At 42.4% G+C, this 25,325-nt stretch overlaps 1 protein-coding gene and 1 pseudogene across 2 annotated transcripts; one reads left to right on the top strand and one right to left on the bottom strand.

Moving 5' to 3' along the window:
- Positions 1 to 3,194: 3,194 nt before the first annotated feature.
- LOC311176815 (acidic mammalian chitinase-like) lies at positions 3,195 to 16,536 on the top strand (annotated as a pseudogene). The gene is made up of 11 exons: positions 3,195 to 3,232; positions 8,333 to 8,539; positions 8,839 to 8,895; positions 10,392 to 10,556; positions 11,407 to 11,531; positions 12,102 to 12,154; positions 12,327 to 12,411; positions 12,562 to 12,743; positions 13,448 to 13,564; positions 14,604 to 14,742; positions 16,246 to 16,536. The product of its transcript is annotated as an acidic mammalian chitinase-like (transcript).
- Positions 16,537 to 18,486: 1,950 nt separating this feature from the next.
- CIMAP3 (ciliary microtubule associated protein 3) lies at positions 18,487 to 24,878 on the bottom strand (the record flags this gene model as incomplete). The annotated part of the gene is made up of 5 exons (XM_084242454.1): positions 18,487 to 18,555; positions 19,566 to 19,683; positions 20,887 to 21,017; positions 22,516 to 22,658; positions 24,845 to 24,878. The coding sequence occupies 5 exons, from the start codon at positions 24,876 to 24,878 to the stop codon at positions 18,487 to 18,489; spliced, it is 495 nt and encodes a 164-aa protein (XP_084098580.1).
- Between the last annotated feature and the right edge of the window lie 447 nt (positions 24,879 to 25,325).

Genomic DNA, 25,325 nt, shown 5'->3' with positions numbered 1-25,325 from the left:
ACTGAGGATATAGATCAGAGATATATAAAGATGAAGGAGCTATAGAAGAGAAACACAATATCTCCTATTATCTCAACCACAGCAAAGAACGCGATGGGGGATATTGCCAGCCTGGAGACTTCAGGGAGGATATTAGGTATTTGTTATAGACACAGACTCATTTCTAGACATTGTAGAATAAAAAAAAACAACATGAATAAAAGAGTCTCAGGGTTTCTCTGTCTAGTGGAGAGACAAATATATGTATGTTCTCTTGAATACCACGATGGTTAGTTCTATAACAGTGTAGGCACAATGTGATAAGGAATGGAAAACAATGATAAATTCTGCTTGGGCGGAGGATTTAAAAGCAAATGACATTTGAAACATGCAGTTTATAGTAAGTTTGTCAGAGAAGAACAGAAAGAGCATTGTAAGGGAAGAGAGTCAGATGAGCAAAGACATGAAGTGTGAGAACAGAAAGGAGTATTTGGGGCAACACTGAGCAATCAACTTGTAAAACCACATCCTGAAAACAGGAAAAGGAGAGAGAAGGAAGAGTTATAATGAATATTTTGTGAGAATGTATAGTTGTCATTTTCTTTTCTTACTGTGGTGTGATGATGTCCTTCCTGAGTGCATGTGGGAGTTGATGGAGTGGGATGTGGCTGGTAACTGGCTGCAAGAAGACCCTAAAATAAGGTGGTTTACTTGCAAGCACTAAGGGGCTGGTCCAGCTGTGCTGACTGCTCTGTAGGAATCAATAGAAGGATTCTATGCTATCAGAACACCAGCAGTAGATGCTGGAAAGAAGGTGGATTTCTAGGGACAGGGCTGCACGGGCTGGTAGAGGCTCCCCTGGTCCCTGAAGCCCGGGTTAAATGAAGTCCACACGTGAGCAGGAAGAACAGGACAGCAGTGGTGGCATCTAAGTGCCACTAAGGATCACGCCTTTTCCAGGTTCACCACTATGGTGTCCAGTGCTGGGAACCGTAAGATTTTCATCGACTCAGTGATTGAGTATCTCTGACTGCACGGGTTTGATGGCCTTGACCTTGACTTTGAGTGCCCGGGGTCCCGGGGCAGCCCACCTGAGGACGAGCAACGCCTTACCATCCTCATCGAGGTAAGGAGCTGCAGGTGCCTTCCCAAAGCCCAGGGCTCTGGGGATCCTTGACTGACTCCACATCTCAAGGAAAGCAGGAATGTAGGTGAGGGAAACAATAATTGCTGAAAATCCACAATGAGCCAGACAACGTGTTAGGAACCATGCATATGGGACTCCATGTGATGCTCCTGGCACCCAACCAGAGGAGATATTTTATATCAAACCATAAAGGAGAAGTATCACAATAGAAAGTGATAGAGATCCCTGGTAATTCTTTTGCTATGAGATGCTGTTTCCATGGAAGCAGGGGAAAATATTTCAGACAATTTGGATCACAAGCCTTAGCACACCTACTTCAAACCTATGTACACACATACATCCCAACACACAATAGGAGGTTTTTTCTGCCACCAAATATTTGCTATATTTTAAATTAAACTTTGGACCATTTATGAGCATTGTATTTTCCTACAATGATCACTATCACGCTAACCAATACTATCCTGTCTGTGCAACAGGAAATGTTAACGGCTTTTGAAGTTGAGGCCCGGGCCACAGGCTGACCCCATGTGCTGATCTCTGCAGCTGTGTCTGCAGGCAAAGGAACCATTGATGTTGGCTATGAAATCACCAAGATTGGAGCGTGAGTCAGGCAGCAATCCCCAGAGACCTGAATAACTTGTCTCCTTCCAGGGTAGGATTTAAACCCATAAGGCCCTAACCAGACTGAGTTGAACACGGTCTGCATATCTTTGCCTAGTGTTTGCTGCTTCCCTCCTTGTGTTTCTCAGGACTCCTGATGAGCAGCCGCTGTAGGCTACCCACACTTGTCTTCTGCGTAAGACTCAAATGTGGCCTTGTGTTCTGTGCCACAGAAGCCTCTCGACTGGGCTTGCATGAGTGCACGGGGGCACAGCAAACGCCGATCCACTAGGGCGAGGAAGGACCATCACTGCCATTAGTGAGAGCAGAAGAGAAGCATTAGAGAAAGTTCTTGACTGTGTGTAATTAAGTTCTTATCAAGTCTTGCCCAAACAATGATGGGCCAAGCTGGGTATGGCCATATTATCCCAGCCTGTATTTTCCCACAACTGTTCTTCTGGAAATTTTTTTTGGCTACCACTTTACACTACATGGAGGGGTAAAAAGAACCAGGTTCCTAGGTATTCTCCCCAAGCCCCCGCACAGCTAATATGTCGGTTTGTTGAGCTCAGCACCATGCAAGGAATCAGAGGGGCCTCTGAGGTCACTTGGCATTATTACCAGAGCGCAAGGAAGCCTGTTTGGGAAGGACCTGGATGGACACTGTGGCTCCCTGGAGATTTCTGGGAAGAGTGAAGTCATTTTCCTAGAAGAAATTCAGGTAATTAATTCTGAGAGCTGATTTAATAGATGAAAGTACTTCTCACACACTAAAAAGTGGGGGATTGTGTCTAATGACACATGAGAGTATAAACTTGTTTTGTTGCTCCTGAATTAAAACAAACAAACAAACTGGTATTGAGAAAGAGAAATGACAGAGATTTATTTTTCGGATCAATGCAACAAATATCTTTCTCAGGCCAGTTGTTAGGTGGACAGCCCCATCTCCACACATCACCTCTGGATGGATCAACTCCCTGATGGGTGGCTGACCAAAAATAATCCAGCAAAAGCTAAATGAACATCATCACACTGGTGGGAACTTGCCAGTGTTTTTTAAACTTTAAAAATGTTCTAACTTCTCAAGTGGAATATTTGCCAATTTCCACATAGAAAAGAGACGATAGTAAAGGGATTCTGGTTATATGGGATAGAAAAAGAATGGGGAACTGAGTCCCTTGTACTTGGCCAGCCTCCTCCAGGTTTCTAGGGTTGGGTGAAACATAGCCGGGAAACAAGAGCAATAGATAATCCCTCGGGTTGCTAGAAGCATCTTGGCCGTGGGTGTCGGTGGTCACAACCACAACTGTGGCCATCACTGGGGCAGCCTCGGTGTCCACAGGCCCTCAGGCCTCCTGTGCCTTTCCCTCCCAGGCTTTTGGACTTCATCAGTGTGATGACCTACGACTATCACGGAGGCTGGGACACTGTCGCAGGACACAATAGCCCCCCGCACTAGGGATCCATGGACCGCGGGGACCTCGGCTACTTCTACGCGGTAAGGCAGGAGCCACAGGTTAGCCCTGAGAAGCAGGCATGGGGGGCGGGGGCTGGGGGACAGCCGCCAGCTTTGAACTTACTGCCAAGTGTTCCCCCAGGAATTTGCCATGAAATACTGGCAAGACAATGGGGATCCCCATGTATGGATGAACCATGCGCCTCACTTCTTCAGATGTGTCTGTTGGAAAGGAAGGAGGCTTGCTATGTGTAAATTTGGCTTATAGATAGGAACATTTTATGCCTTTTGTAAAGGATGTTGCCTTTACAGTGGGTAGCTTACAGTGCATAGTACAATTATCACTAATTTGTAGAGCTGAAATGACACATTCCTTTTAAGAATGAATTTAAACCTCAAGAAAAATGCAAAGTGTTCTAATTGTTGCTTTTTAATATTAAGAGATATCTATCTATCTATCTATCTATCTATCTATCTATATATATATATATATATATATATCTTGGATCCTGTGGTAATCAGAAAATCTGCTCTAATTTCTGGAGAATGGGATCCCCACTTCTAATCTGACTTAGTGTGAGGTAAGAAGAGAGGACTTCTCATTTTATTTTATTTTTTTTTATGATTTTTTTTTGTTTTTTGGTAGACATTCAGATTATGAATAATGATAAACTTGCCACTTAGTTTGTTTTTCTTTTTTTTTTTTTATAAATTTTATTGTTATATTCCCCATACAATTCTATATGTTCTAATCTCAAAGCGCTCGTGCCACTAATAGTGTTTCTGTTGCTTTGTGAACAGGCTGCATCCCTCCAGAACCTCCCAAGCCCGCACCTCCCAGTACATTCTGTCAAGACAAAGCTGATGGACTCTATGGAGACCTGGATGATCCATCCAGATTTTTTGAGTGTGCAAATGGTAACACTGTTCCTAAGATGTGCAGAGGGTCTTGTGTTTGATCAGGACTGCAAGTGCTGTAACTGGCCTTGATAAGAAAAGGAGGCTGGAAAGGGACACAGGCTTCCTGGGGTTTCTTTCAACTCAATAAATATATGAAACATGACATTGCTTTGGCAATCATTTATATTATTCTGTTATTACTGAAAGTTTATATTCTATTATAATTATATGTAAGTGCAGTTAGAATAGTCACATATAAAGTTTAGAAAGTCACTTTCATTTTGAAAAGAATTACTCCATGGAGAGAATTAAGCAGATGTGGTCCCTTTACTCATAGACTTGTACCCTAAAAGAGAACATGCTTACTGTTCCTGCTGACTTACCATGGTTTGATTTGCCATCATTTGACTTACCATGACTTGTCATGTTTTTTTTTTCTTTTATTTTATAATGGCACAAAAACAATGCACGTTCAGGGGAAACTGCTTAATTTTTTTTTTTAAGATTTATTTATTTGTACAAGCACTGGGTACACTCAGAAGCGTGGAAGGTGAGAGAATTCACCAGAGCCAGAGCAGGAACAGAACAGGCAGACTGACAAAATACACTGCTGAGTGGAGCAGTGGGCACAGCAGGAAAGGTCTGCGCGCCATGTGGGACCCTTGCCGGCAGCCAGAGATCGAACCAGCGCTGCAGAGTCGGCAGACAGCTTCGCAGCCCAGAGCTCAACCGCTGCACCACCAGGGGAGGCCTGTTTGTTTAATTTTGAATGTTGATCTTTTCCCAGGATAGAGATATGCTGTATACTACTCTCTTGTGATGCTGGGCAGCCACAGTGAGTGTAGCTCCCAGTCAGAGATGTGACCACGGGGATAAACAAATGATACTCTTCAGTGTTCTGTGCTACTAGAGGCTTTTTTTTTTTTTTAAATTATTTACATCATATTTTCAATTTATGATGGATTTTCAGGAAGTAATCCCTGGTAAGTGGAGGAAGATCTGTACTCATGACTAGAAATCACATTGGAGATACCCGCCATGTGGGAATCTCCCCGGCCAGCCGGAAATTGAACCGGTGCTGCAGAGACTGCGGACAGCTTCACAGCGCTGCGCTCAGCCCGCTGTGCCACCAGGGAGGCCCATACAATGGTTTAAAATGTTATACAGCTTTAAGTACACAGTATTATAATTTGACATCGTATATGATACATTATTATCACTAACAAAAGTCCAATATCTATTCCCCACTTACATTTGATCCTTTTTACCTATTTTACCCATCCCCTCTCCCTCCTGATAATCTGTTTTGTTCTTATGATTAAAGAGTTTGCTTATTTGTTTTGCTTCTTTATCTTCCACATATAATCAAGATCATGTGGTCTTTGTCTTTATCTGATTTACTTTACTTAACATAATACATCTTGACTGCAATCTACCATTCAAATGAGAGAAAGCAATCAGAATTACTCAACAAAGCTGCTCCTGAACTATAGAAACTAGATGAAATTTAAAAAAAAAAAATTCGTATTGTATTAAATGGCTAAATTTTTGACTTTTTTTAATAAGAATAACTCGGTGGTTGATATTTAGTAATGAGAGTACCCAACACTAGAGCTGTTGAAGACAATAGCATTCACTTCAATTCAACCAACTTTTATTAAGTGTCAAGTCTGTATCATGTTCCAGGAATCCAAAGATGAACTTGGCACTTAGGGCGTGTGAGTCATCGCCTTCCTGAAAAGGCTGAAAGGAGATTAGATGCACTGAGGAAATTCTTGGCCCAACCCGAGGACATGCTTTCAGGCCAAGGCTGGCACCTGCCTCTGCACCTGTGTTCACTCTTACCAGCTTGGCTGGCTTAGCCCCAGTTCTGAAGGGCACATTTGCTGGCAGTGGCAAATCTATGGCCCTGGGGGCATCAAGGTGAGATAATCGGGCCCTTACACCTGCAACTTCTGCCTCCCACAGAGCCCTGACCACACTGCCAGTCACATCTCTCTTTCCCCGCCCCTCCACTTCCGTCTGCTTTTCCAAAGGAATCAGGCTCTAGCAAAAGTAGGTCACACGGTATCCTATTCCCTACGGCCACCACCCCTCCAGAATGAGAAGGCAGCAAAAGTGAAACTCCATATTTCTCTGGTATCAGCTGCCTTCTCCCCACCCCTGCCCTAGGCCGGAATAAGTGCTGGCAGCAGCCGCATCCTGTAGTTGTGCCCTCCCTCTCCCTGTATACCACGGCACACCCCTGCACACTCCTGCCCCCAAGCTGGGGCAGCAGAAGCTCAAATGAATAAAGGAGAGATGATGAGCAGGGGTCATTATGACCTTTTCCTGAATGGGACCCCTTCCCTGAACCCTGCCTCTGAACTTCATTAGGGGCCAAGTCCTGTAGGGGGAAAATTATAAGATTTAAATAAATGCTTCAATATCCCAACATAACCTCCCACATGCTACCCCAGCTCTGCGCCCTGTACCTTGAGACCCTAATTCCGAGTACAGTGCTCCTCATTCTCTCCTCTGGCTTCCACACCCCAGAGGGAGGAGGCCTCCCTGTTGGGTGAAGGCCTCAAATTATAAGCAGTGCTGCAGTATAGCCTGACTTGGGCTGGGGGAGTCTGTCCTGAGTTTCTCTCACCCTTGAGGAGGTGGGAGGCGCTCATTCTTGCAAGCCTGGGATGGGAGGATCACGAGGTGGCAGCTGTGCTGCTCTCAGAGTGATGAAAATGTTTCCTCCATATGTAGGGCTGAGCAAGAGGCTGGTGAGGGCGGCTGGGCTGGAAGCACGATGGGGAGGATGTTGCTCTGGGCCTGTACGTTTCCCCTTCTCTTGCCCTTTTTCCCTCCCACAGGTCATGGGTTGTTCCTGGAAATGGAGCAGGAAGGTTCACATCTATTTCAGTGAGGCTTTTCGATGGGGGTCTCTGACATGCCTTGGGCTTTGATCTTGGGGTCCAAGTCTGGCAATAGTGAGATGGGGCCCTGGCAAAGATCACTGACAAACCCCAAAACCTTCAGGCCCTTGACACCCTGAAAATCTTGGTAGCAGTAAGTCCTAACTGGGGAGCCTGTCTGAGGACTTCCTGTACACACACACACACACACACACACACACACACACGTGTTTTTATATGTTTGTTTTGTTTCAATTTAGGCTTGGCTGTTCTGCTGCACGTACAACTAGGTAAGGAATAAGCACAACCTCCCGCCCACACTGCAGTCTTCCTAATAGTTACTTCTCTCTTTTTCTGTCCTTCCAAATCTGCATCTTCTGCTCCATCTGTGACAAAGTCAGCACCAGAACCGAAAGCCACCAATCTCCTGTATGGAGCTCATCTAATCCAAAATGACTTTCTTTATAGAAAACTAAGGTGCAAAGAAAGTGACTTGTTCTTCATTATTCAGCATAGGACTTAACCCCATATCCTGACAAGACTGCTACAGACTCTATACTTTTCTTTGTGTTTTCTTTTGTGTTTTTTGTCCTGCCTCCTCAAATTGTTTCACAGTCTTTCTAGTACTAAGGTGTTGGGCCTAGATAGGGGATTTGGAAGAGGAAATGGAGTGAGTCTGCCTGGAAATAGCATTTGCAAAATAAACATTTGTGGGAGAGATGTGCTGGTAGTAGTCTAAAACTTTCAATACTGAACGATTTTTTCTGAGCCTCATTTAAAAATGAGGATAAGGGGCTGCTATGAGAATTAAAATTTAAACAAAGCAATCTAGGATAAAGAAATAAATGTGCCATGATAAAAAATTTCAATCAACACTATAAAATGAAATGATTTAACAATAATGCTAACACACATAGTAAAAATAGATAAATGAAGCAATGCAAATCAAACCTCTAAATATAGTCTCCATGACACCATATGCAATTTACAAAAGCTTGTTTTATTGATAATGAAGTTGAACAATCTTTGCAGTTATATCTACTCCACACGGAACATAATTACACTGACTATTTGCTTTTGTGGTGGCAAATTCATTGTCTTTTATGTGTTGCCTCTAATTGACTTTGAAGGCTTTCCGAGTTATGAAAGATGCTCAGACCTTGCTCAGATCCTGTTGAGAACACCCTGGTAACTTGTTTAGCAAGGTTTTCCATGGACGTGGGAACTGGTTGTAGCAATATCTTCCAGGAATACGCCTTGCTGACTCTTAGGTAGCTCTTTCCTTTGAAGAGGTGACCAGCAAGTGAGAGAGAGACAGTGGAGGCTGTGACTCACTGACTGCTGCTTTCTCTTCAGCGCCTCGGGCCGTAAGCTCGTGTGCTACTTTACCAACTGGTCTTAGTACGGACCAGAACCAGCCAACTTCTTCCCCAAGAATGTGACCCACGTCTTTGCACACACCTGGTGTATGCCTTCACCACCACACAAGACAACAAGCTCGCCCCCTTTGAATGGAATGACATTGATGTCATTATATCCTCAGTTCAAGGCCCTGAAAGAACAGTCAGCGGGAACTGAATCCACAGTGATGGGAGACAGCAGGGGGAACAGAAAGCCCAAGCTTAGTCTCCAAGTCACTCTCAAATATCCTGAGATTCTGGAAACACCTGATACTTAAATGTAAACACTGCTGTGGGCAGATGGGGAGGGGAACTTGCCATCTGGACTTCCGAGGTTGTGTTGGCACCTACCATTCCCCAGAGAGTCAGGAATGAGAGGAGCTGAGTTACTCTCCAAAATGTCTGTATCCTGCAGTCTCGCGGAGATCTCATTTTAAAGTGTCCCTTTGTTTCTTTTTGCAGCAATGGAGAGCTGGTCAACTTGTTGGCCGTTGGAGGCTGCAACTTTGGCACTCAGAAGTAAAAGGCTTCCCATGGTCAGGGGTGAGCATGGTGGCAAGAGAGAGGGTCCCTCAGGTGGAAGGGGTGGGGAGGTGGGGGGGGCAATGATGTTAGAGGAGAGGAAGAAGGCTATTCCCAAGGGGAAGGAGGTTGGTGCCTTGGAAGAGACTGAGGTCTGCAATGGGGAGGACCAACTACAGGAGACACGAGAGCCAGCAGTGGCACATGGAGAATGGGTGGTTAGACACTCAGCAGAAGATAGAGGAGGATGAATGGAAGAGAAGGGGGTTGGGGATGAAGAAGAGCTCTGTTGGGCCCCAGTGGGAATGTGGGAGGCTTGGGTCTTAGACTTTTCTTCTGGGAAGTGGTGAGAAAGGATTTGTGACCTCGTAGCAATTTAGACAGAGTTAGAAAAAGATGGTGAGATTAGTCTTAACTTGTATGTGAAAAGTCCAGTGGCTAAGTTTTTTAATTATAAAAGTCATGCATTCCCATAATTATTTCAAGAATTAGAACAAAATGAAAAGTAACCTACCCCCCTCTTTTCTTCTCCCCAATAATTCAGAGCAGCCACCCCACACAATGCAATGTTAGAATAAGTTGCAATGCGCGTTTTTATTCTCACTCTAATAATCAGGTAAATTTTCCAGTTAACAGTCAAATTCTCATCCATTATTTCTTTCTCATCCATTATTCATCCTTTCTTTCAGGCCATTATTTTTTCTGCCTGAAGTGTCCACTTCACCAGCCTCACTGTTTCTTACCTTACCCACAATTCACTTAAATAAGAAAATCTTCCCATGTTAATTCCAAGCCATACCTTCTTGTAAAAATGTACCCAGCTTGTGCTAGTCAGTTTATTTCTACTTTCAAAAAGTTGCTATTATATCCCTGAACTGAAAAAAAAATGATAATTAAGGAAACTATAATCCAATTTGCAAAGTGTTCATCACAGGATTACTATAAACAGAACAAACCTAGACAGTTTAAACATCTGTCTATAGGCTGTAAAATTTCTGACTATGGTAGAGGAACTGGCTTTTCTAGATCTTAAGAAACCTTCAAATATAGGCCACAGAATATATCAAATACTACATTCTTTGGGGGTCATAATGCTTCATTAAATGTGCCCACAGATTGTAAGTCACATATTAATTATTAAGACAGTAAATGTAAAAAATTGAAGATCATAGATTCAAAGGAATACAGTATCTGAATAATTGCCTGAAAGAGTCCACTAGTAAAGAAAATGTACACATATTTTGATCTTATAAAAAATAGAAAATACTATTTGATGACTACAATGAAAAGTTTAAAATAAAAGCACTTATCCATTGTTAATTGACAGCAAACTTTTTAAATTCATTTTATCTCTAAGAACATTTTTGAGTTCATTTTAACTGCAAAAATCCAACAGGGTTTATAATGAAATGTGTAATAAAAATTGATATCGGAGATGGTATGGGAAGGATTTAGGGTCTGCTGATATTAATACAGACAAATTTTCTGCTTAGATTTACTGGCATGGTCTCCACAACTGCCAGCTGCAAGACCTTCATCTGTTCCATCATTGACTTCCTTCGTCAACATGGATTTAATGGCCTTGACCTGGATATCAGTATCCAGGTTCCCAGGGAAGCCCGCCTGAGGACAAGCAGCGATTTACCATCTTGATTAAGGTGGGACTGGAGCACTAGTTCTGTGCCTGTAGAGGAGCTGTTTCCTCAGTAGATTTTCTACGAGAGTTGCATTCCCTGGGTATAGCACTGAGTGCTGCTGTCAGCACATTGGTTAAGTGTTTGGGGGGTTACAAGCAACAGAAACAGACTCAAAGAGAGGAAGGATATATGTATCTGAAGGATCCCAAGTAAGAAATTCTTGAATTGGAAAGAGCCATTCATTATGTCATTCATTCATTCATTCATTCATTATTTATTGAGCCCTTACTGTGATCCACTATGCTTCATACTAGAGCTAGAGCAGCAAACAAGACAAATATACCTGCTCTTGTAGGGCTTACTGCTTAGTATGGGATAAGGAGCAACAAAAATGAATCAAGTATTTGCAAATGATGACAAGAGCAATGATGGCCACCACAGGGTGGTCAAGAGTCTTTTCAGAGCGGGTGACATTTCAACTGCAAAGTGAAGAACTGAAAGGATTCATAAAGTGGTAATGTTATTAGGAAAGGCCAGGAGGTAGAAAATGCTGAACACAGCTACACGCACATACATGGGGCTTGAGCTTTAAAAAGGAGGGTAAAGTGGTAGGCAGGACAGCTGCTAGACCCTCTGCTAGGAGTTCCTAAGCTTTTCTTCTAGAATTATCACTACATATAATTTGGATTCAAGGACTCAGTGCTTGTATGTAATCTGAGTTATACCTTATTGGGAAATATCTTTGTATTTCAGGGGTTATTTCTAGAAATGGTGGAATTGCTATGAGATAGAAAATAGCACAAGAAGTATTTATTATAGAAAATAGATAATGGAGACAGCCACTAAGTTCCATCCTCTCTTCTCTCTGCAGGAAATGCTCCAGGCTTTTGAAGAAGAGGCTGAAGAAACAGGAAACCCCAGACTGCTGATCACAGCTGCAGTGTCTGCTGGCAAAGGGACCATTGATGCAGGATATGAAATTGCAGAGATTGGAAAGTGAGAGTCCTGAGTATCTCAGGGCCTCCAAATTCCAATGCAGAGATTCCTACACATTTCAGTGGCAAATATCCCAAATAATGTTGAGAAGGTTGCCATTTTCAATTGCCAGATGGACTTGGGGACTTAGTGGCTCTGGGACAAGGTGGTGGCCCCTTTAAACTTATGGTGGACTTCAGGGAGAAAGGGAACAAGACTCAAGAGCATGTCAAATCCTTGTAATAGCAATCCTCACTAGCTGTTTCTTTTGAAAAGGGCTGTAAAATCAAGAAAGCTATTGTCTGCAAAGCAATAGAAGAGCTACTCCCTTGCAATCCCCATGATCTAGACACATGTTCTAATGACCCACATTTCTTAACCCTCTACTCTGGGTATTCCCTGCTTTCCACAAGGAAGTAAAGGAGACTTCTTGCCTAGTACTATTGGAGGTTACAAAAAATAACCTGCTCTCTGGAGTCCCCTGGGGAAGTCATGATGGTGGGGCCATCCCAATAGTACCATTTGTTGCTCTTAAATCATCTGTGAGAATATGCCCCCAGGATCCTGATGGCTCAATATTTCTCGATCCAGGCTCCTTGATTTCATCAGTGTGATGACCTATGACTTCCATGGTCTAGCCCAGAGTGGCAATAATTTGATCTCCCTTCCAATTTGAATTGATTGCATTAACTTAAACCCTCTGCCAAAAATTCAGATACCAGTGGTTAAATGAATAACAATATTTGCAATGACTCAAATGTTTATGGAAAAATCACCATAGCACAGATGGTCATGCTTACTATTTTTCAAACAAAGTCTGGGTACAGGACACATGTATAGGACACACAGTCCCTTGCATGCAGGATCCAAGTATCAAGGCGATATGTGCTATTTCAACTGTGTAAGAAAGAAAAGCTTCACTTCACAGGCAGAGGAAATGGGGAAGGCATTGGGGAAAGCCTTGACGTTGGGGAAAGAGGCTTTTTCCTTGGGGAATTAGACTTTGTCATCACATGGGATGAATACTGGGGAGGAAATAACATCTGTTCAGGACTATGCCATGAAGTACTGGAGAGACAATGGGGTTCCTGCAGAGAAGCTCATCATGGGATTCCCCACCTGTGGAGAACCTTCTGGCTCAGCACTTCTGACACCTCAGTCTGTGCCCCAGTCTCTGGAGCAGTGTCATCTAGTCCTTCCATGAGCAAGGCTGGCTTCTGAGCTTACTATGAGGTAACCAGTATGACTCATTTAGGGGAAAAGAAGACATTCTGGGGAAAAGTCTCATTCTCCAGGTCATCTTGCTACCCTGCTTCTCTTGAGAGTCTGTGACTTCTCACTGTTCTCAGAATAAAGAGCCTGGGAAAAGCTAAGTTGGTGCATGTGGAACACTTTTCACTTAAAAGAAAAATCAATCTGAATTTCCTTTCTGGGTTTGGAGGCACATGGCACCATCTTTTCTCCAGCCCCAAAGCAATACTGAATTCTATTGCATCGGTGTAAACAGCTAGAAAAATCATTTCAATTGTCTAGCCTGGAGTGGCAATAATTTGATGTCCCTTCCAATTTGAATTGATTACATTAACTTAAACCCTCTGCTGAAAATTCAGATACCAGTGGTTGAGTGAATAACAATATTTGCAACGACTCAAATGTTTATGAGAAAATCACCATAGCACAGATGGTCATGCTTAATATTTTTCAAACAAACTCTGGGTACAGAATTAGAATTACACTTGCTTGTAGCCTGATTTCATAGAATTTATGTCTTCATTTTATTAAAAAAAAAGATTGTGATTAATGTAGATTTCACAATGTGCCATTTACCATTTCCTTCTCATCTCTTTCTATTTCTTTCCAATTTAAGTTCTTTCTCCTCCAATGTATGATAGACACCTATGACACACTCAACATTGCCTTCTTCATATCTCCCATAGATCTGCACATTCCTAGGTGGAGCCACAAGTGCCGGGATTGAAGACCAGAAAGTCCCATATGCTTACAAAAACACCGAATGGATTGGCTGTGACAATGCTAAAAGCTATGAATATAAGGTATGAACACTTAAAAAAGTACCTTACAATTCTAGTTTTGAATCCTGAGCTCATCAGGAGCCCATTTTACTAACATCTGTGGTTTTAATGTTTTAAATATACACAGGGGGAGATCAGACTAACCTCTTATGACTTTCCTTTTCCCTAAGACAGGGAAAATAATATTAAACATAGATTTAATACTATCATGTACAATAAATAGTATAATACCTGAGTAAATACTCAAATAGTCTAATGTGGCTAAATTCCAAGTTTTATCCAGCATGTATCTCTACTAGTTTATCTAGAAAATGGTTATAAATGAGGCCTAACTATAATCTTCAAAGGCAATAATGAGAACACGACTTTACATTTTTACATAAATGCTTTACACACATTATTTTATTTAATTCTCTATCAGCCAGTAAAGTAACAGATAAGCTCTCAATTTTACAGGTGTGCAGGCTGAGAGCTTAGATGCTGTGACTAGTGTGGGGTTTCATAGTAGGAAAGTTGCGAAGACAGTAGTTAACCTAGAGTCTGGGGTCTTCCACCGCCATGGGCTCTGTTGGCTCATCTTCATAGACTCCTGGCCAGAGAAAGGTGGTCAACAGGAGGAGAATGGGGCCCACAGAGGCAGTCGTTAAGAACTTACGCTTTGGGAGCAGATATAACTAGTTCTATATCCCCAATTCCATGGGCTCCCACAAATCTCTAAAAGAGTACTAATCATAAGATCTGGATAGTTCCTGTGACAGCTAAGTGAATAATGAATGTAAAAATGTAGCCTAGCCTGGAAAACTAGTATTAAAGAAATATTAACTTTGTATATATTATGCCCCAAGAGTTTATTAACTGGGGCAAGAAAACAAGAATCCAGCTGGGCTAACCAACACTACATCTTAAATCCACAAGGCACATACCTACCCTTTCATAACAGAAAAATTGATAGGGCCCACTCCACCTGCCTCTCTCCATAATATCAATTTGTCACTCCAGACTCTCTCTGGTGCATAGATGCCATTTGGTTCTGGCTGCCAAGTGTTCTTTCTGTCCACAGGTTGACTTTCTTAAGGAGAACAAGTTTGGTGGGGCCATGATTTGGGCCATTGACCTGGATGACTTCTCTGGCTCCTTCTGCAATGAGGGCAAATACCCACTCATCAACAAGCTGAAGTTCCTCCTTGGCCTGTCCTCAAGTACGTCCCTCTGAGTTGACCACATTGCTCTAAAGAAGATGCAGGTCAAGACACAAAGAACGGAAATACAGAGCAGCCAGAGTGAATGGGGGGTGGAGAGTGGGGGCAGAACTTCCAGGCCCTTGCATTTGATAACAGGGATAGAACTATAAGAAGTGTCTTTAAAAAAAGAAATCCATTTTCAATCAAAAGATCAGCTTAAGGGCCTCCCTGGTGGTGCAGGCGGTTGAGCACCGCACTGTGAAGCTGTCTGCGGCCTCTGCAGCGTGGGTTTGATCCCGCCCAGCCGGTGAGAATCCCACATGGTGAAGCAGACCTCTCCTGTCTCGCCCACTGTTCTCTTCAGCAGTGTTTCGTCAGTCTGCCTGTTCTGTTTCCCACTCTGTCTCTGGTGAATCCTCTTACCTTCCCGCGCATCCAGCCTGTACCCCAGTTCTTATATAAAAATAAATAAGCCTTTGGGGAAAAAAAAAATTCAACTAAAGTTCGGTAGCTACCATAGACAAGGATTTGAATGAACCTGATACCCTAGAGATAGGCCTTGCTGCTCAGAAAAATTTCAGCTGGGAAGAGGAATTGATCTCCTGAAAGCAAGTCTGATACACATGCTGACATTGACCTCCAAGCTAGACTCCTTCCTACTCACTGAAATGCATCAGATCCTGAATTAGAAATAATCATTGTGCCTCAGCTACTTCCCCACCTGCCTGAGATGCACAGATTTTGCCATTTAGAGTCTGGTGGGGAGGGTGCGAGGCAGGTCTTGAAGAAGAGCAGGAACACAGACTCTGGTAGCTGACTGATTGATGAGTGAGCACAGAGGGGAGACCCCTGGTCACCTGTGGCTTTGTGTGGTCCCTGGCTTGAGCAGCCCTGGGGATTAGCATACAAATGGAGGTGGGTAACCAGGAAGAGCTTTCTTAAGTCTCCACTCTGAGGAAATTCACAGGATCATTGTTTTTTTGAATTGTAAAAACCTTTAAGTATAAAATGATTTGTTCAAAGAAAACAGTGAGGGAGTAAGAGCTTTGTACTAGCAGAGTAAAATGAACAACAAAATGTCTGGAGAGAGAGAGACAGAGAGAGAGGGAGGCAACACTGACAGAAAACAAATAGAACAAAGCAAAGAAACAAACAATCCAAGCATAACACTTTAGCAAGATGAAAAACCACAAATGTATTCCTTATGACAGAAATATCTACAGATAAGTCTCCCCTACTAAAACTCAAGTATTTATCAGCTCCCACTGAAATCCTGGACCCTGCCACTGTGGGGCTGGGTTCATTTCCCCTGAGTGATTACAGTGGAAGCCCTGGGCTGCCTCCTGCTCTGACTCCCTCCCTCCAGCACTTTGGATGCTTGCCTCCTTCTTACAGTCTTTTCAACTAAGCCTAGAAGCCTCTCTCAAGTTGTTTGAGAACAGAACTGATATAGAAGGTCTGTAGCTCGGTTTTCAAAAACAGGTTATGATTCTGGTCTGAAATGCTCCTTCTGTATTTTAGAATGTACCCCACCAGCTGCCAATACTTGGTACAACCGGCCAGTGGCACCCAGAATCACGGGTTGGGTTTCTGGCCGGTCAAGGTGGAGAAAGCGGTCGGGAGGGTGGTAAAGGAGGATTTGGAGGTAGTGGAAGTGATGGAGGGGTCTGCTCCCGCAAAGCAGATGACCTCTACAGCGACCCCGAGGACAACACCAAGTTCTATCAGTGTGTGGGAGGCAAGACTTTCCATTCCCATTGTGGCCAAGGCCTGGTTTTTGACCAGAACCACAAATGTTGCACTTGGCCTTAAATAAAAAGTCGATAAAATTCTTTGTCACAAATTCTCTTCTGCTGTTTATCAAACTACATCTTCCAATATTCCATGTAGTCTATAGATATTAATCAGTCGCACTGCAAGTCCTAATCCACTAAAACAGCATTATGATAAGATTTTACTGTCTTAAAACCAAAAATAAACTGTCACCCCCTCTTAATCATATATTAAAACCAGAAAGAAACTGTCACCCCCTCTTAATCATATCTACTGCATATTTTATTCTTAGTATTCACTTGTGTTCTTCCTTAAGTACCTGTGTGTACAGTTTTGCATGTTAAGGGACCCTGAAGGTTAACTGGAGCTATATTAAAAAAATTATTTTTTATCAAATGAGGTTACTATTTTAGAAAAGAAAGTCGCCTTCCGTGGAAAAAGCCAAGGGTATAGGAACCAAACAGCAGGGTGAGTCATGTTCTGCTACCTCATTGGTACCCCTTAAAGAAGGGGTCCATGATCCTGGGCCAGAAGAAATACTGAATGCTAAATTATCACTCTAAAAACCTGAATGCTAAATTATCACTCTAAATTCCATGTGAATGGAAACAAAGCAGGAAAAAAGGGAGGGACATGACAAGTGAAAAGACTTTTAACCCTGACTTATCTCAGGTCATAAACACTTCTTGACAAAATAACAGAAATCCTTAGATCAACTTCAAAGGAGCATTTGTACTGCGTGAAAGTTCTCAGTCTGAGGTCTTTATCATTAATATTTGAATTTGATTTCTAATACAGACTTTTCCTTCACCATTATTTCTTCAGAAGACTTTGATCATTAAGGAATTAGGCCTCTCAGCATCAACACGCCCAGGGGGGTTTACCTGGTATACCTCCTATAGCCTCTTTCACTAGCTAACCCTTTGCCATGGGGTACCCCTGTGGTTACAGTGGGGTTTGCTTTCCTGCAGCTCCTGGCTGCTCCTCACTCTCTGGTATCCAAACAAATGCAGATGTACCACTTTCTGGTAATTGCTAAAATGCCTAAATAGGTACTAAAAGGCCATCCATTAAAAGACATGAGATAGACCACACTTAATGCCCATCTCGAAGGAACTAGCCTTGAGTGTTTTTTTTTTTTTTTTCAGTTGGTGTTAGAAAGGGGTCTATTTCCCAGGCCAGAGGGTTTGGGTTCATATTTTGAATGTGGCTACTGTGAGTTCTGACCTTATACTCCTAGACTAACTTATAAGGTTTCAGGGGGTCATTCAGATGGGGAAGGCCAATGCAATCCACGAGCCACCTAAGAGAATTCTCCTTATACTTTAGGCCAGACCCCAGGAATCAGCACATGAGTTCATCTGGATTCCTGTTGTATCCCCAGTGCTTGCTGCTCAGGCTGACTCATGGCAAAATCTCAATATATAAAACACGATGACATGCAGACTACATAGGGTATAATGGAAAAGGGGAATTTTTGATTCTGTGAGTTTGATATCAATCTGAGGAAAGCAACCAAATCAGGACCTTCCTACTCCAAGCTGGGAACTTAGAAACTTGGCAGAGTTTCCAGAACATGCCTTACCTGCCTGTAAATATCCTCTGTATGTGGCAAGTCCAAATACAAGTCAAAGCAGTCCCAAATCCCATCCATATCCTGTATATGTCTAAGAAACAGCCCATTCCCAGGGCTTGTGGTAGAATACATAAAACTGATACCTGATCATTAAAGCTGGGTACCCATGAGAATTTTAGTGAAATGGAGCCACCCCAATGGACAGTCAGTAGGAACTCCCATCCATGTGTGGAGACAATAAAACAGCAGAGAGATAGAATACTCTGAGCTAGATTTTATGTGCTCATGAACCACTTGCCCTCTCCCGGGGCCCACGTTGGAAGACAAGAGGATCTCAGCAGTGCAGAGGGAGACTTCTTATCTCAATCCTGGAGATTCTGTGGTCAGGAAGAGCTCGTGGCAGTCACAGCTCCTCAATCATAATACAAGCTTAGATAGGCCACACGGTTCCGATGCTTTTTAAAGTCTTTGTCTGTGGACAACTGCCATGAAAGAATATTGTCAAGGTCAATATTCTAGTAAGAGCTCTCTGCCTGTCTTCCTCTCTGTGCAAAATAGAATTATATAGTATAGCTGTGTGGTTTAGCTAAACCCCAGCCCCATGATAATCTAGTCTTAGTAACTCAACATCTGTGTTGTGTTGTGACAAATGTTGTGACTCAACATTTGCCCATCAACTCCTTGTATACTGTGGTGTATACCGTGCTAGAAATTACCTTCCACTTGGTCAATCCTCAAAATCAAAGATTATATATATTATTTCCTTAATGCTACCAAAGTCCGTAGCCCAATATTATAATTATCGATACATTAGGCATTTAAACCATATCTGTAGAATTAATACAAAGTTCCACTAGGAAAAAAGAAGGCATTTCTAGAATTATGATGGTTAACATGGATTAAACATTTCTAATGTTATAAACACTGTGTTAAATGCTTTTCTGCACTTATCTCAATCTTTACAACCACGTTAGATTGGTCTGATATCTATTTTGCATCAAGAAAACCAAGACTTTGAAAAATTAAGGATCTTGCCCCAAATTACAGAACAAAAACACTGAACCTAAGAGGTCTGCCCCGAGAATCTGAGCTCTTCCCAAAATGCTCTCCGTCCCCCAGTGAGCGAATGCTTAAGAGCTATGATGGAAAGAGACTGACTTAGGATTCAAGCTGAGCAACCTGTATAAGTCAGTCCACCAGGGCCCGATTCCCTCCTCCACTACAGGGGGTGAGGAGGTGTAATTCTCCCGTATCTACCATAGAAGATTATCTAAGGATTAAATGAGAAAATGTGACTTGTTCATATGCATCTTTAAAAATCTAATAAAATCATGTAACTCTTCAAACAGATCCCCATCTGCACAGAGACATCAAACTGTGCATATATTTTCAAGTGACAAGTCTCCCTGAAGTCCATTTATAACTAGTGGTTAAGAATGCTCGATACACATGGAAGTACTACATGGAATGGTCCACAGATGTCCAATATTACCTCAGCTTTTAGAGTCCTTTTCTGTAGACATGGAACCTGAGCCCAATCTGGGGATCCAAATTTCATTGGCCAGGTAACTTTTGGGGGTGACTTTTTCTCTGGGTTGTACATACCAGGGCTAGAATCAAAACCACAAAACATCACATCAAATGAGTCAGTGACTATGCATGAGTCCACCAGCAACACAGCAGTCCCTGAACTCAGACTAGCTCTTTGGGAAAAGGTAACAGACTGACTAGCTTTTTAATGTAGGGAAGCATGGGGTTCCTCTGCCTGGTAATGTACTTCTAACTAGATGTTAGTATGGTAAAAATAGCTAGACTTGACATCCAGCTATTATAAAAATTGATTCTAGCTTAAAAATATTTCTGCAACTCAATGCAGATAATAGAAGAGATATACCACAGCCATGAATCAGTACTGCCCAAGATTTGAAAATGGGGATAAAAATACAGTGGCAATTTAATATACCTACTATCTAGGGACAGTAAAGCAGAACCAATTAAATTTTCTTGACAATGGAAATATATCAATTGCTTTTGTTCATAACACTTTTTCTTTGGTTGTAGACTCTTGGCTGTGGTGGAAATAATAGAATGGACTTAGGGTTGGAGTTCCACACTTCTACTTTCTTATTGCAACCCTTGAGAAAGTTACGTTCACTCTGACCCTTGGATTTCTCATCAGTGAAAGGAAGACCTTGACTTTTTGCCCTGCATTTCCCTATAACCTGATGGCTTCCTAAATAACTTAGAATATCCCCTTGGTCTACAAGGTTTAAACTCTAGCCCTGCCCAGCTCCTCCTCTGTACTCACTTCTACTTTGCTCACCACACTCTATTATCACTGACTTAATTTTTTCCCTCGCACCAAATTCCTTCCCAACATGCCTGGTTTGCCCACTGCAGCCCTAGCTCATTATGACTACTGTCTTGGTGTAATTAAGAAAGACACCTCTTATTTTCAGAGGCATCATAGTCTAATAAGTGACTTGGCTACTCTTCTTATTACCATTGATATTTTCCTATTTATTTGCTTCTCATTTGCCTGGACACTAGAATGTAAGCTCCAAGAAGGCTGTAAACTGCTGTGCTAAGTTTAATGCAAACTCTCTTGAACCTATATAACCACCTTGCATGTTTGGAAATATTTTTTGAACGAACCACTAAGATTTAAAATTCTATAATGCCTGAGATCTGGAAGGCAAGAAATCAAATCTTTTAAGATAGGTGGTTTCTTTTTTAGCCTCCATGGATTGCATGTAAACACTTCTTTTTCTTTCCTATTATTTTGTATTCAAGTGTACCAAAAAGAGACGTACCAGAGATAACCAGAGTCCTTAGAGTATGTCCTAAATCGAGGCAATAAGGTATTAAATGGAGCAAAATTTTGTTTGTGTTTTTGTTCCCGAGGATAGACTGTCTGGTACATGCCTGGGTAAGGAGTCACATCCTACTTACAAGAAAAAGATCAGTTATAATACAAGGTGATACACACACACACATACAGAGAGAGAGAGAGAGAGAGAGAGAGAGAGAGAGAGAGAGAGAGAGAGAGAGAGAGAGAACCCTCTAAGTAAAAAGAACAAGCCTCTTCCTGTTCTTTTATCAGCTGTGGTTAAACCACCTCGAGCTATAGAAATAGTTCTACAGTAGGTGAAAAACCTAGATAAGGGCACAGTTCCTTTACCTAAAGATACAAATGCTTAGAAATAGAAACAGACCTAGAGTTGTTGGAGAACCATGCTAACTTGTTATAGCTGCTTCGCCCAACTTCCCACTCAGATTTTTAGAGCCAATGTCCCCAGTCCTGATCTTAAGTGTCAGCAAAATGCCCAACAAGAGATTAGGCTGGACTGTACTGAAGATGTTTAGATTTGACACTCAATCATTTAAAAGGATGGAAAAGTTTCTTAGGCTGCGTCTTAACCCCTTGGGCCACCAGGGAGGCCCAAGTTCACATTTTTTTTAGCCAGCAAGGTAATATTGATGCATATCCACAAAGTTTCTAGCAGGTTAACATCAGGTGTGTCAGGCCTAAAGTCCTGCCTTGCTACCATTTCCTCTGAGAATTGTTTTCCATTGTCCCAGGAAACACATACACACACATTTGCATTAACTCCCAAACTTTCTGGATCAGTTTTTTAATAGTTAAATATCGAGTTTTCTTCAATTTTAGGGCCTATTCCTTAGGCAACCTCCCGCTTCCTGTGCTTTGCTCTGCAATGCACAGCAACTGAATCACATTAAAATCTAAGGACATTCAGTCATTTCTAACCTTGAAAATTGGCTTAAATCTCACGGCTGTTCTGGCTCCACATGTATATCCTTTTTTACTGGTTGGGATCTTAGCGAGGTTGTATGCCAAGCCATTTTTCTTCCGGTGGTGTATATTAAAAAAAAGAAAGACAAAAAACACATAGAGAACATTATGTGAACTATCAAAGTGAACTTAGGATGTTCCTATCAATCTCGGCAAAATTTTCCCTTTGTTTCTTACATTGACTTGCCCTAGTCAAGACTATACAATTACCTGGGTAACACAAGCACATCTGCAAAGGAATGTGGCCAGAGAGGAGGTGTAATCAATGACACTTGTGAGCATTCCAGTTCATTTAGTTACCTGAGTCCCACAAAGCTGAATTTGTTCTAATGCAACAGCCATTCTGATTAGATTAGCTCATACACTGACCTGCCAGCTTTGGACTAGTGTGATTAGCATTGGCTCCTCACAGGTAGAAATGAAATAAAGACTAACCTGGGAACTAGAGAAAGCAAAGGTTTGCATTTGGTGAGGAAGCAAAGGGAAGGAAGCAATGTTTTTTTTTAATTTCTGACAGCTGGTTGCAGAGGACCCTGAAGGCCACAAATCATAGTTTTTCTTCCATGAAACTTCGGTATGCTTAGATAGCCAGGAAACTGACCCACCTAAAAGGAAGGTGAATACTCACATCCTCTGAAAAGTAGCATCCAGGTCCTCTGTGGGGAGCTCCCCTAACCGGAAGGTACTTGTGCCCCAACAAGCTTAGGGCGTGGCCAGAAGGAAAGATCTTCCTGTGTTGACATGTTCCAAAGGGGTACTTAATCTGCCTTTCTGAAGATCAAGAAAGAGGAGAAACTGCACATGAGTAAAGGCCCCTGCATCTGAGTGAGCGGGTTTGGGGATGGTAAGGCAGAAGGCAAGGTCAGGCGAGCTCCTAAAGGAAATCAGATCCATCTCCAAGAAGGGGAGCACTTGTATCCCCGTCCCAGCCCCCTCTTCTCTCCCAAACTCCCTACTCTTCCTTCTGCCCTCTCTTCTCCACTCCTTTCCTGCAGCAACCCTCCTCACTCTTTTTCTTGAAGCACATCTCACACGAACCACTCGGCCTAGCCTGTGTGTATCGCGTTGCCTAGGAAACGGCTGCGCGCGCGTGTCCAGAGGCAAAGCTCCGGGAGGGGAGTGGCTCCAGGTGTCCAGGTCAGCAAAGGGGGGTGCTCTAGGAGCCACCAACAGGGCAAGAATCCGCACCTCCCAGGGAGCAAACCCAGGGGAGTGTGGACTCTGCAGGAGGGGCAGAGGAGGCTGGGTAGGTTTGATGCACTTTATGGGGGTGACGGAGTTGGGCAGAAAATACTGCTGCGGACAGAGAGACACGGTTCAAAATGCTTCCAAATCTGGCAGCTGGGATCTGGGAAGTGGGGAAACTCAGCTGCTGTAAAGATCTCCTGTGGGGATGGGTTCCTGGGCAATGCCCCTAGTCAGAGAATTGGTAAACAAATAGAACCCACATAATACTGTTTGAGGTGTTATGCCGCAGACCAGCACAGCAGTGAACGATGAGGCCGTCTCAGGGTTGAGAGACTGCGCAGGGTGGTCAGGGATTCGGCTAAAGAAATGACAAACAGACACACTTCAAGAGAGAGTGTAAATCTGAGTGTAATTTTTTTTGAGTTTGTGACCAGTATATATATGGAACAATGAATATCAATGAAATTAGCTTGCTCGTGGGTTTAGCTTATCACTGACAGGGCAGTGATTTACATCTGGACCTAGCCTCATTCCTAAGTAGATAGACCATTAGTTTTGTTTTTAAACTATATAATTGCATTTTTTGTTTTACTAACTACTTTTCACCTAAACTATATTTTAATTATTACAGGGTTTAGTAATGTTTTATTTGAGTCAGCCTTGTGTTAAGGATTTTATATGATTTTTTAATTAACAACCAATGACCTTTATAGAAGAAAGAAGTTTAGAAAGACAATAAGGGAATAAAGTTTGTAGTTCTAGAAAGACGAGATAAGGTTTTTTGTAGTAGCATTCTTGTAGTGGTTCCTGGTGGTCCTTATCTTTTGATAAGCATCTGTCTTATCTATGTTTTTAGGGAACTTTGTTGTACTCCCCTGTGCGCTGGTTTCTTGCCCAGCCGTACCTAGGGACCGGGGCGAAAGTCATTAGCCCTAAAGGTCACTGCAGGGGGAGGTGCAGCAGTGTTAGGCCCCGCTTAGACCCATTTTGCCTTTCCTTAACTCCTTCCAGTCAGCTCCTGCCCTCTTCTCGTAAGCCACAGCCACGTGGCTTTAGGAGGGCTGAACAGAGAGATGTCACTAATACTTCAAAATTTTTGAGCAGTCTCTCAAATATAATAGCCCCACTTCCTCATCTCTAAATTGGAAATAATAGTTCTTTCTATAGTTGTTGAGAGGATTAAATAGCAGAATTAAAGCATCCAGTGCTCAGTACTTGGTAGGTAACACTACAAGGGATTATTAACACGTCTAAAGTATTGGAAGATAATAACCAGCTGGCGCAGGCCCTCTGGTTTGAAATCTCTTCTTTACCTTTGCTCTGGATATGAACACACACATGTTTTCACTTGATTTGGAGTTATGTTTTAGGAGTTAGGTGTGCAAGGCAACAGAACACACAGTGTGACAAGTTCATGTTACCCTCAGATGCTGAGGATGACCTGGGGAGACACATAGAGCCTGGGTGAGCTCTGTTCAGGGATGATTATTTTACTCCAGTTTTATTGACTTGCCAATCATTTACACAACTATGTAATTTGGGGATTACAACTTCCTATGTGCACAAGTTTCAGCCTCCATCAAAACTGTGGTGCCAATATCTCATCACTTTGCCTGCCCCTCCCTGGCCTGTCCTCCCTACCGCTCTATCCCCTGCCATGACCCTTATTTTTTCAGAGCCTAAGAATTATTTCTGTTGTGTTTTCCTTTGGTTATTTATATTCTACAAATAAGTGATATCTGGTAACTGTCTTTCATGTTCTGCCTTACTCCACTTAGCATAGTCGCCTCGAAAGCCATCCATTTTGCCCCTAAAGACACTATTTCCTCTTTTTCAATAGCTGAGTGATATTCCATGGAGTATATTCCACAATTTCTTTATCTAGTCACCTTTTGATGGGCATTTGGGTTGGTTCCATGACTTGGCTGTAGTAAAAATGCTGCTATGAACACAGTCGTGCATTAATCTTTTCATTGTAGTGTCTTCACTTTCTCTGAGTAAATAGCTAGCAGTGGTATTGCTGTGCTATGTGGTATTTATTTATTTATTTTTTTTGAGAAACCTCTATACCTTTTTTTCCACAGAGGCTGCTCCAATTGACATTCCCACCAACAGAAGATTGAGTGTTCTTTTCTCCACATCCTCACCAACACTTGTTTCGAGACACTTTTTTTTAAAAAAAAATTTATTTTATTTATACAAGAGCCGGGATACAGGCTAGAGTCGCGGGAGGGTGAGAGGATTCACCAG

The sequence above is a fragment of the Talpa europaea genome, assembly GCF_964194135.1.
Source record: "Talpa europaea genome assembly, chromosome: 9".
Lineage (NCBI taxonomy): Eukaryota > Metazoa > Chordata > Mammalia > Eulipotyphla > Talpidae > Talpa > Talpa europaea.
This window is presented reverse-complemented; position numbering and strand designations above follow the sequence as displayed.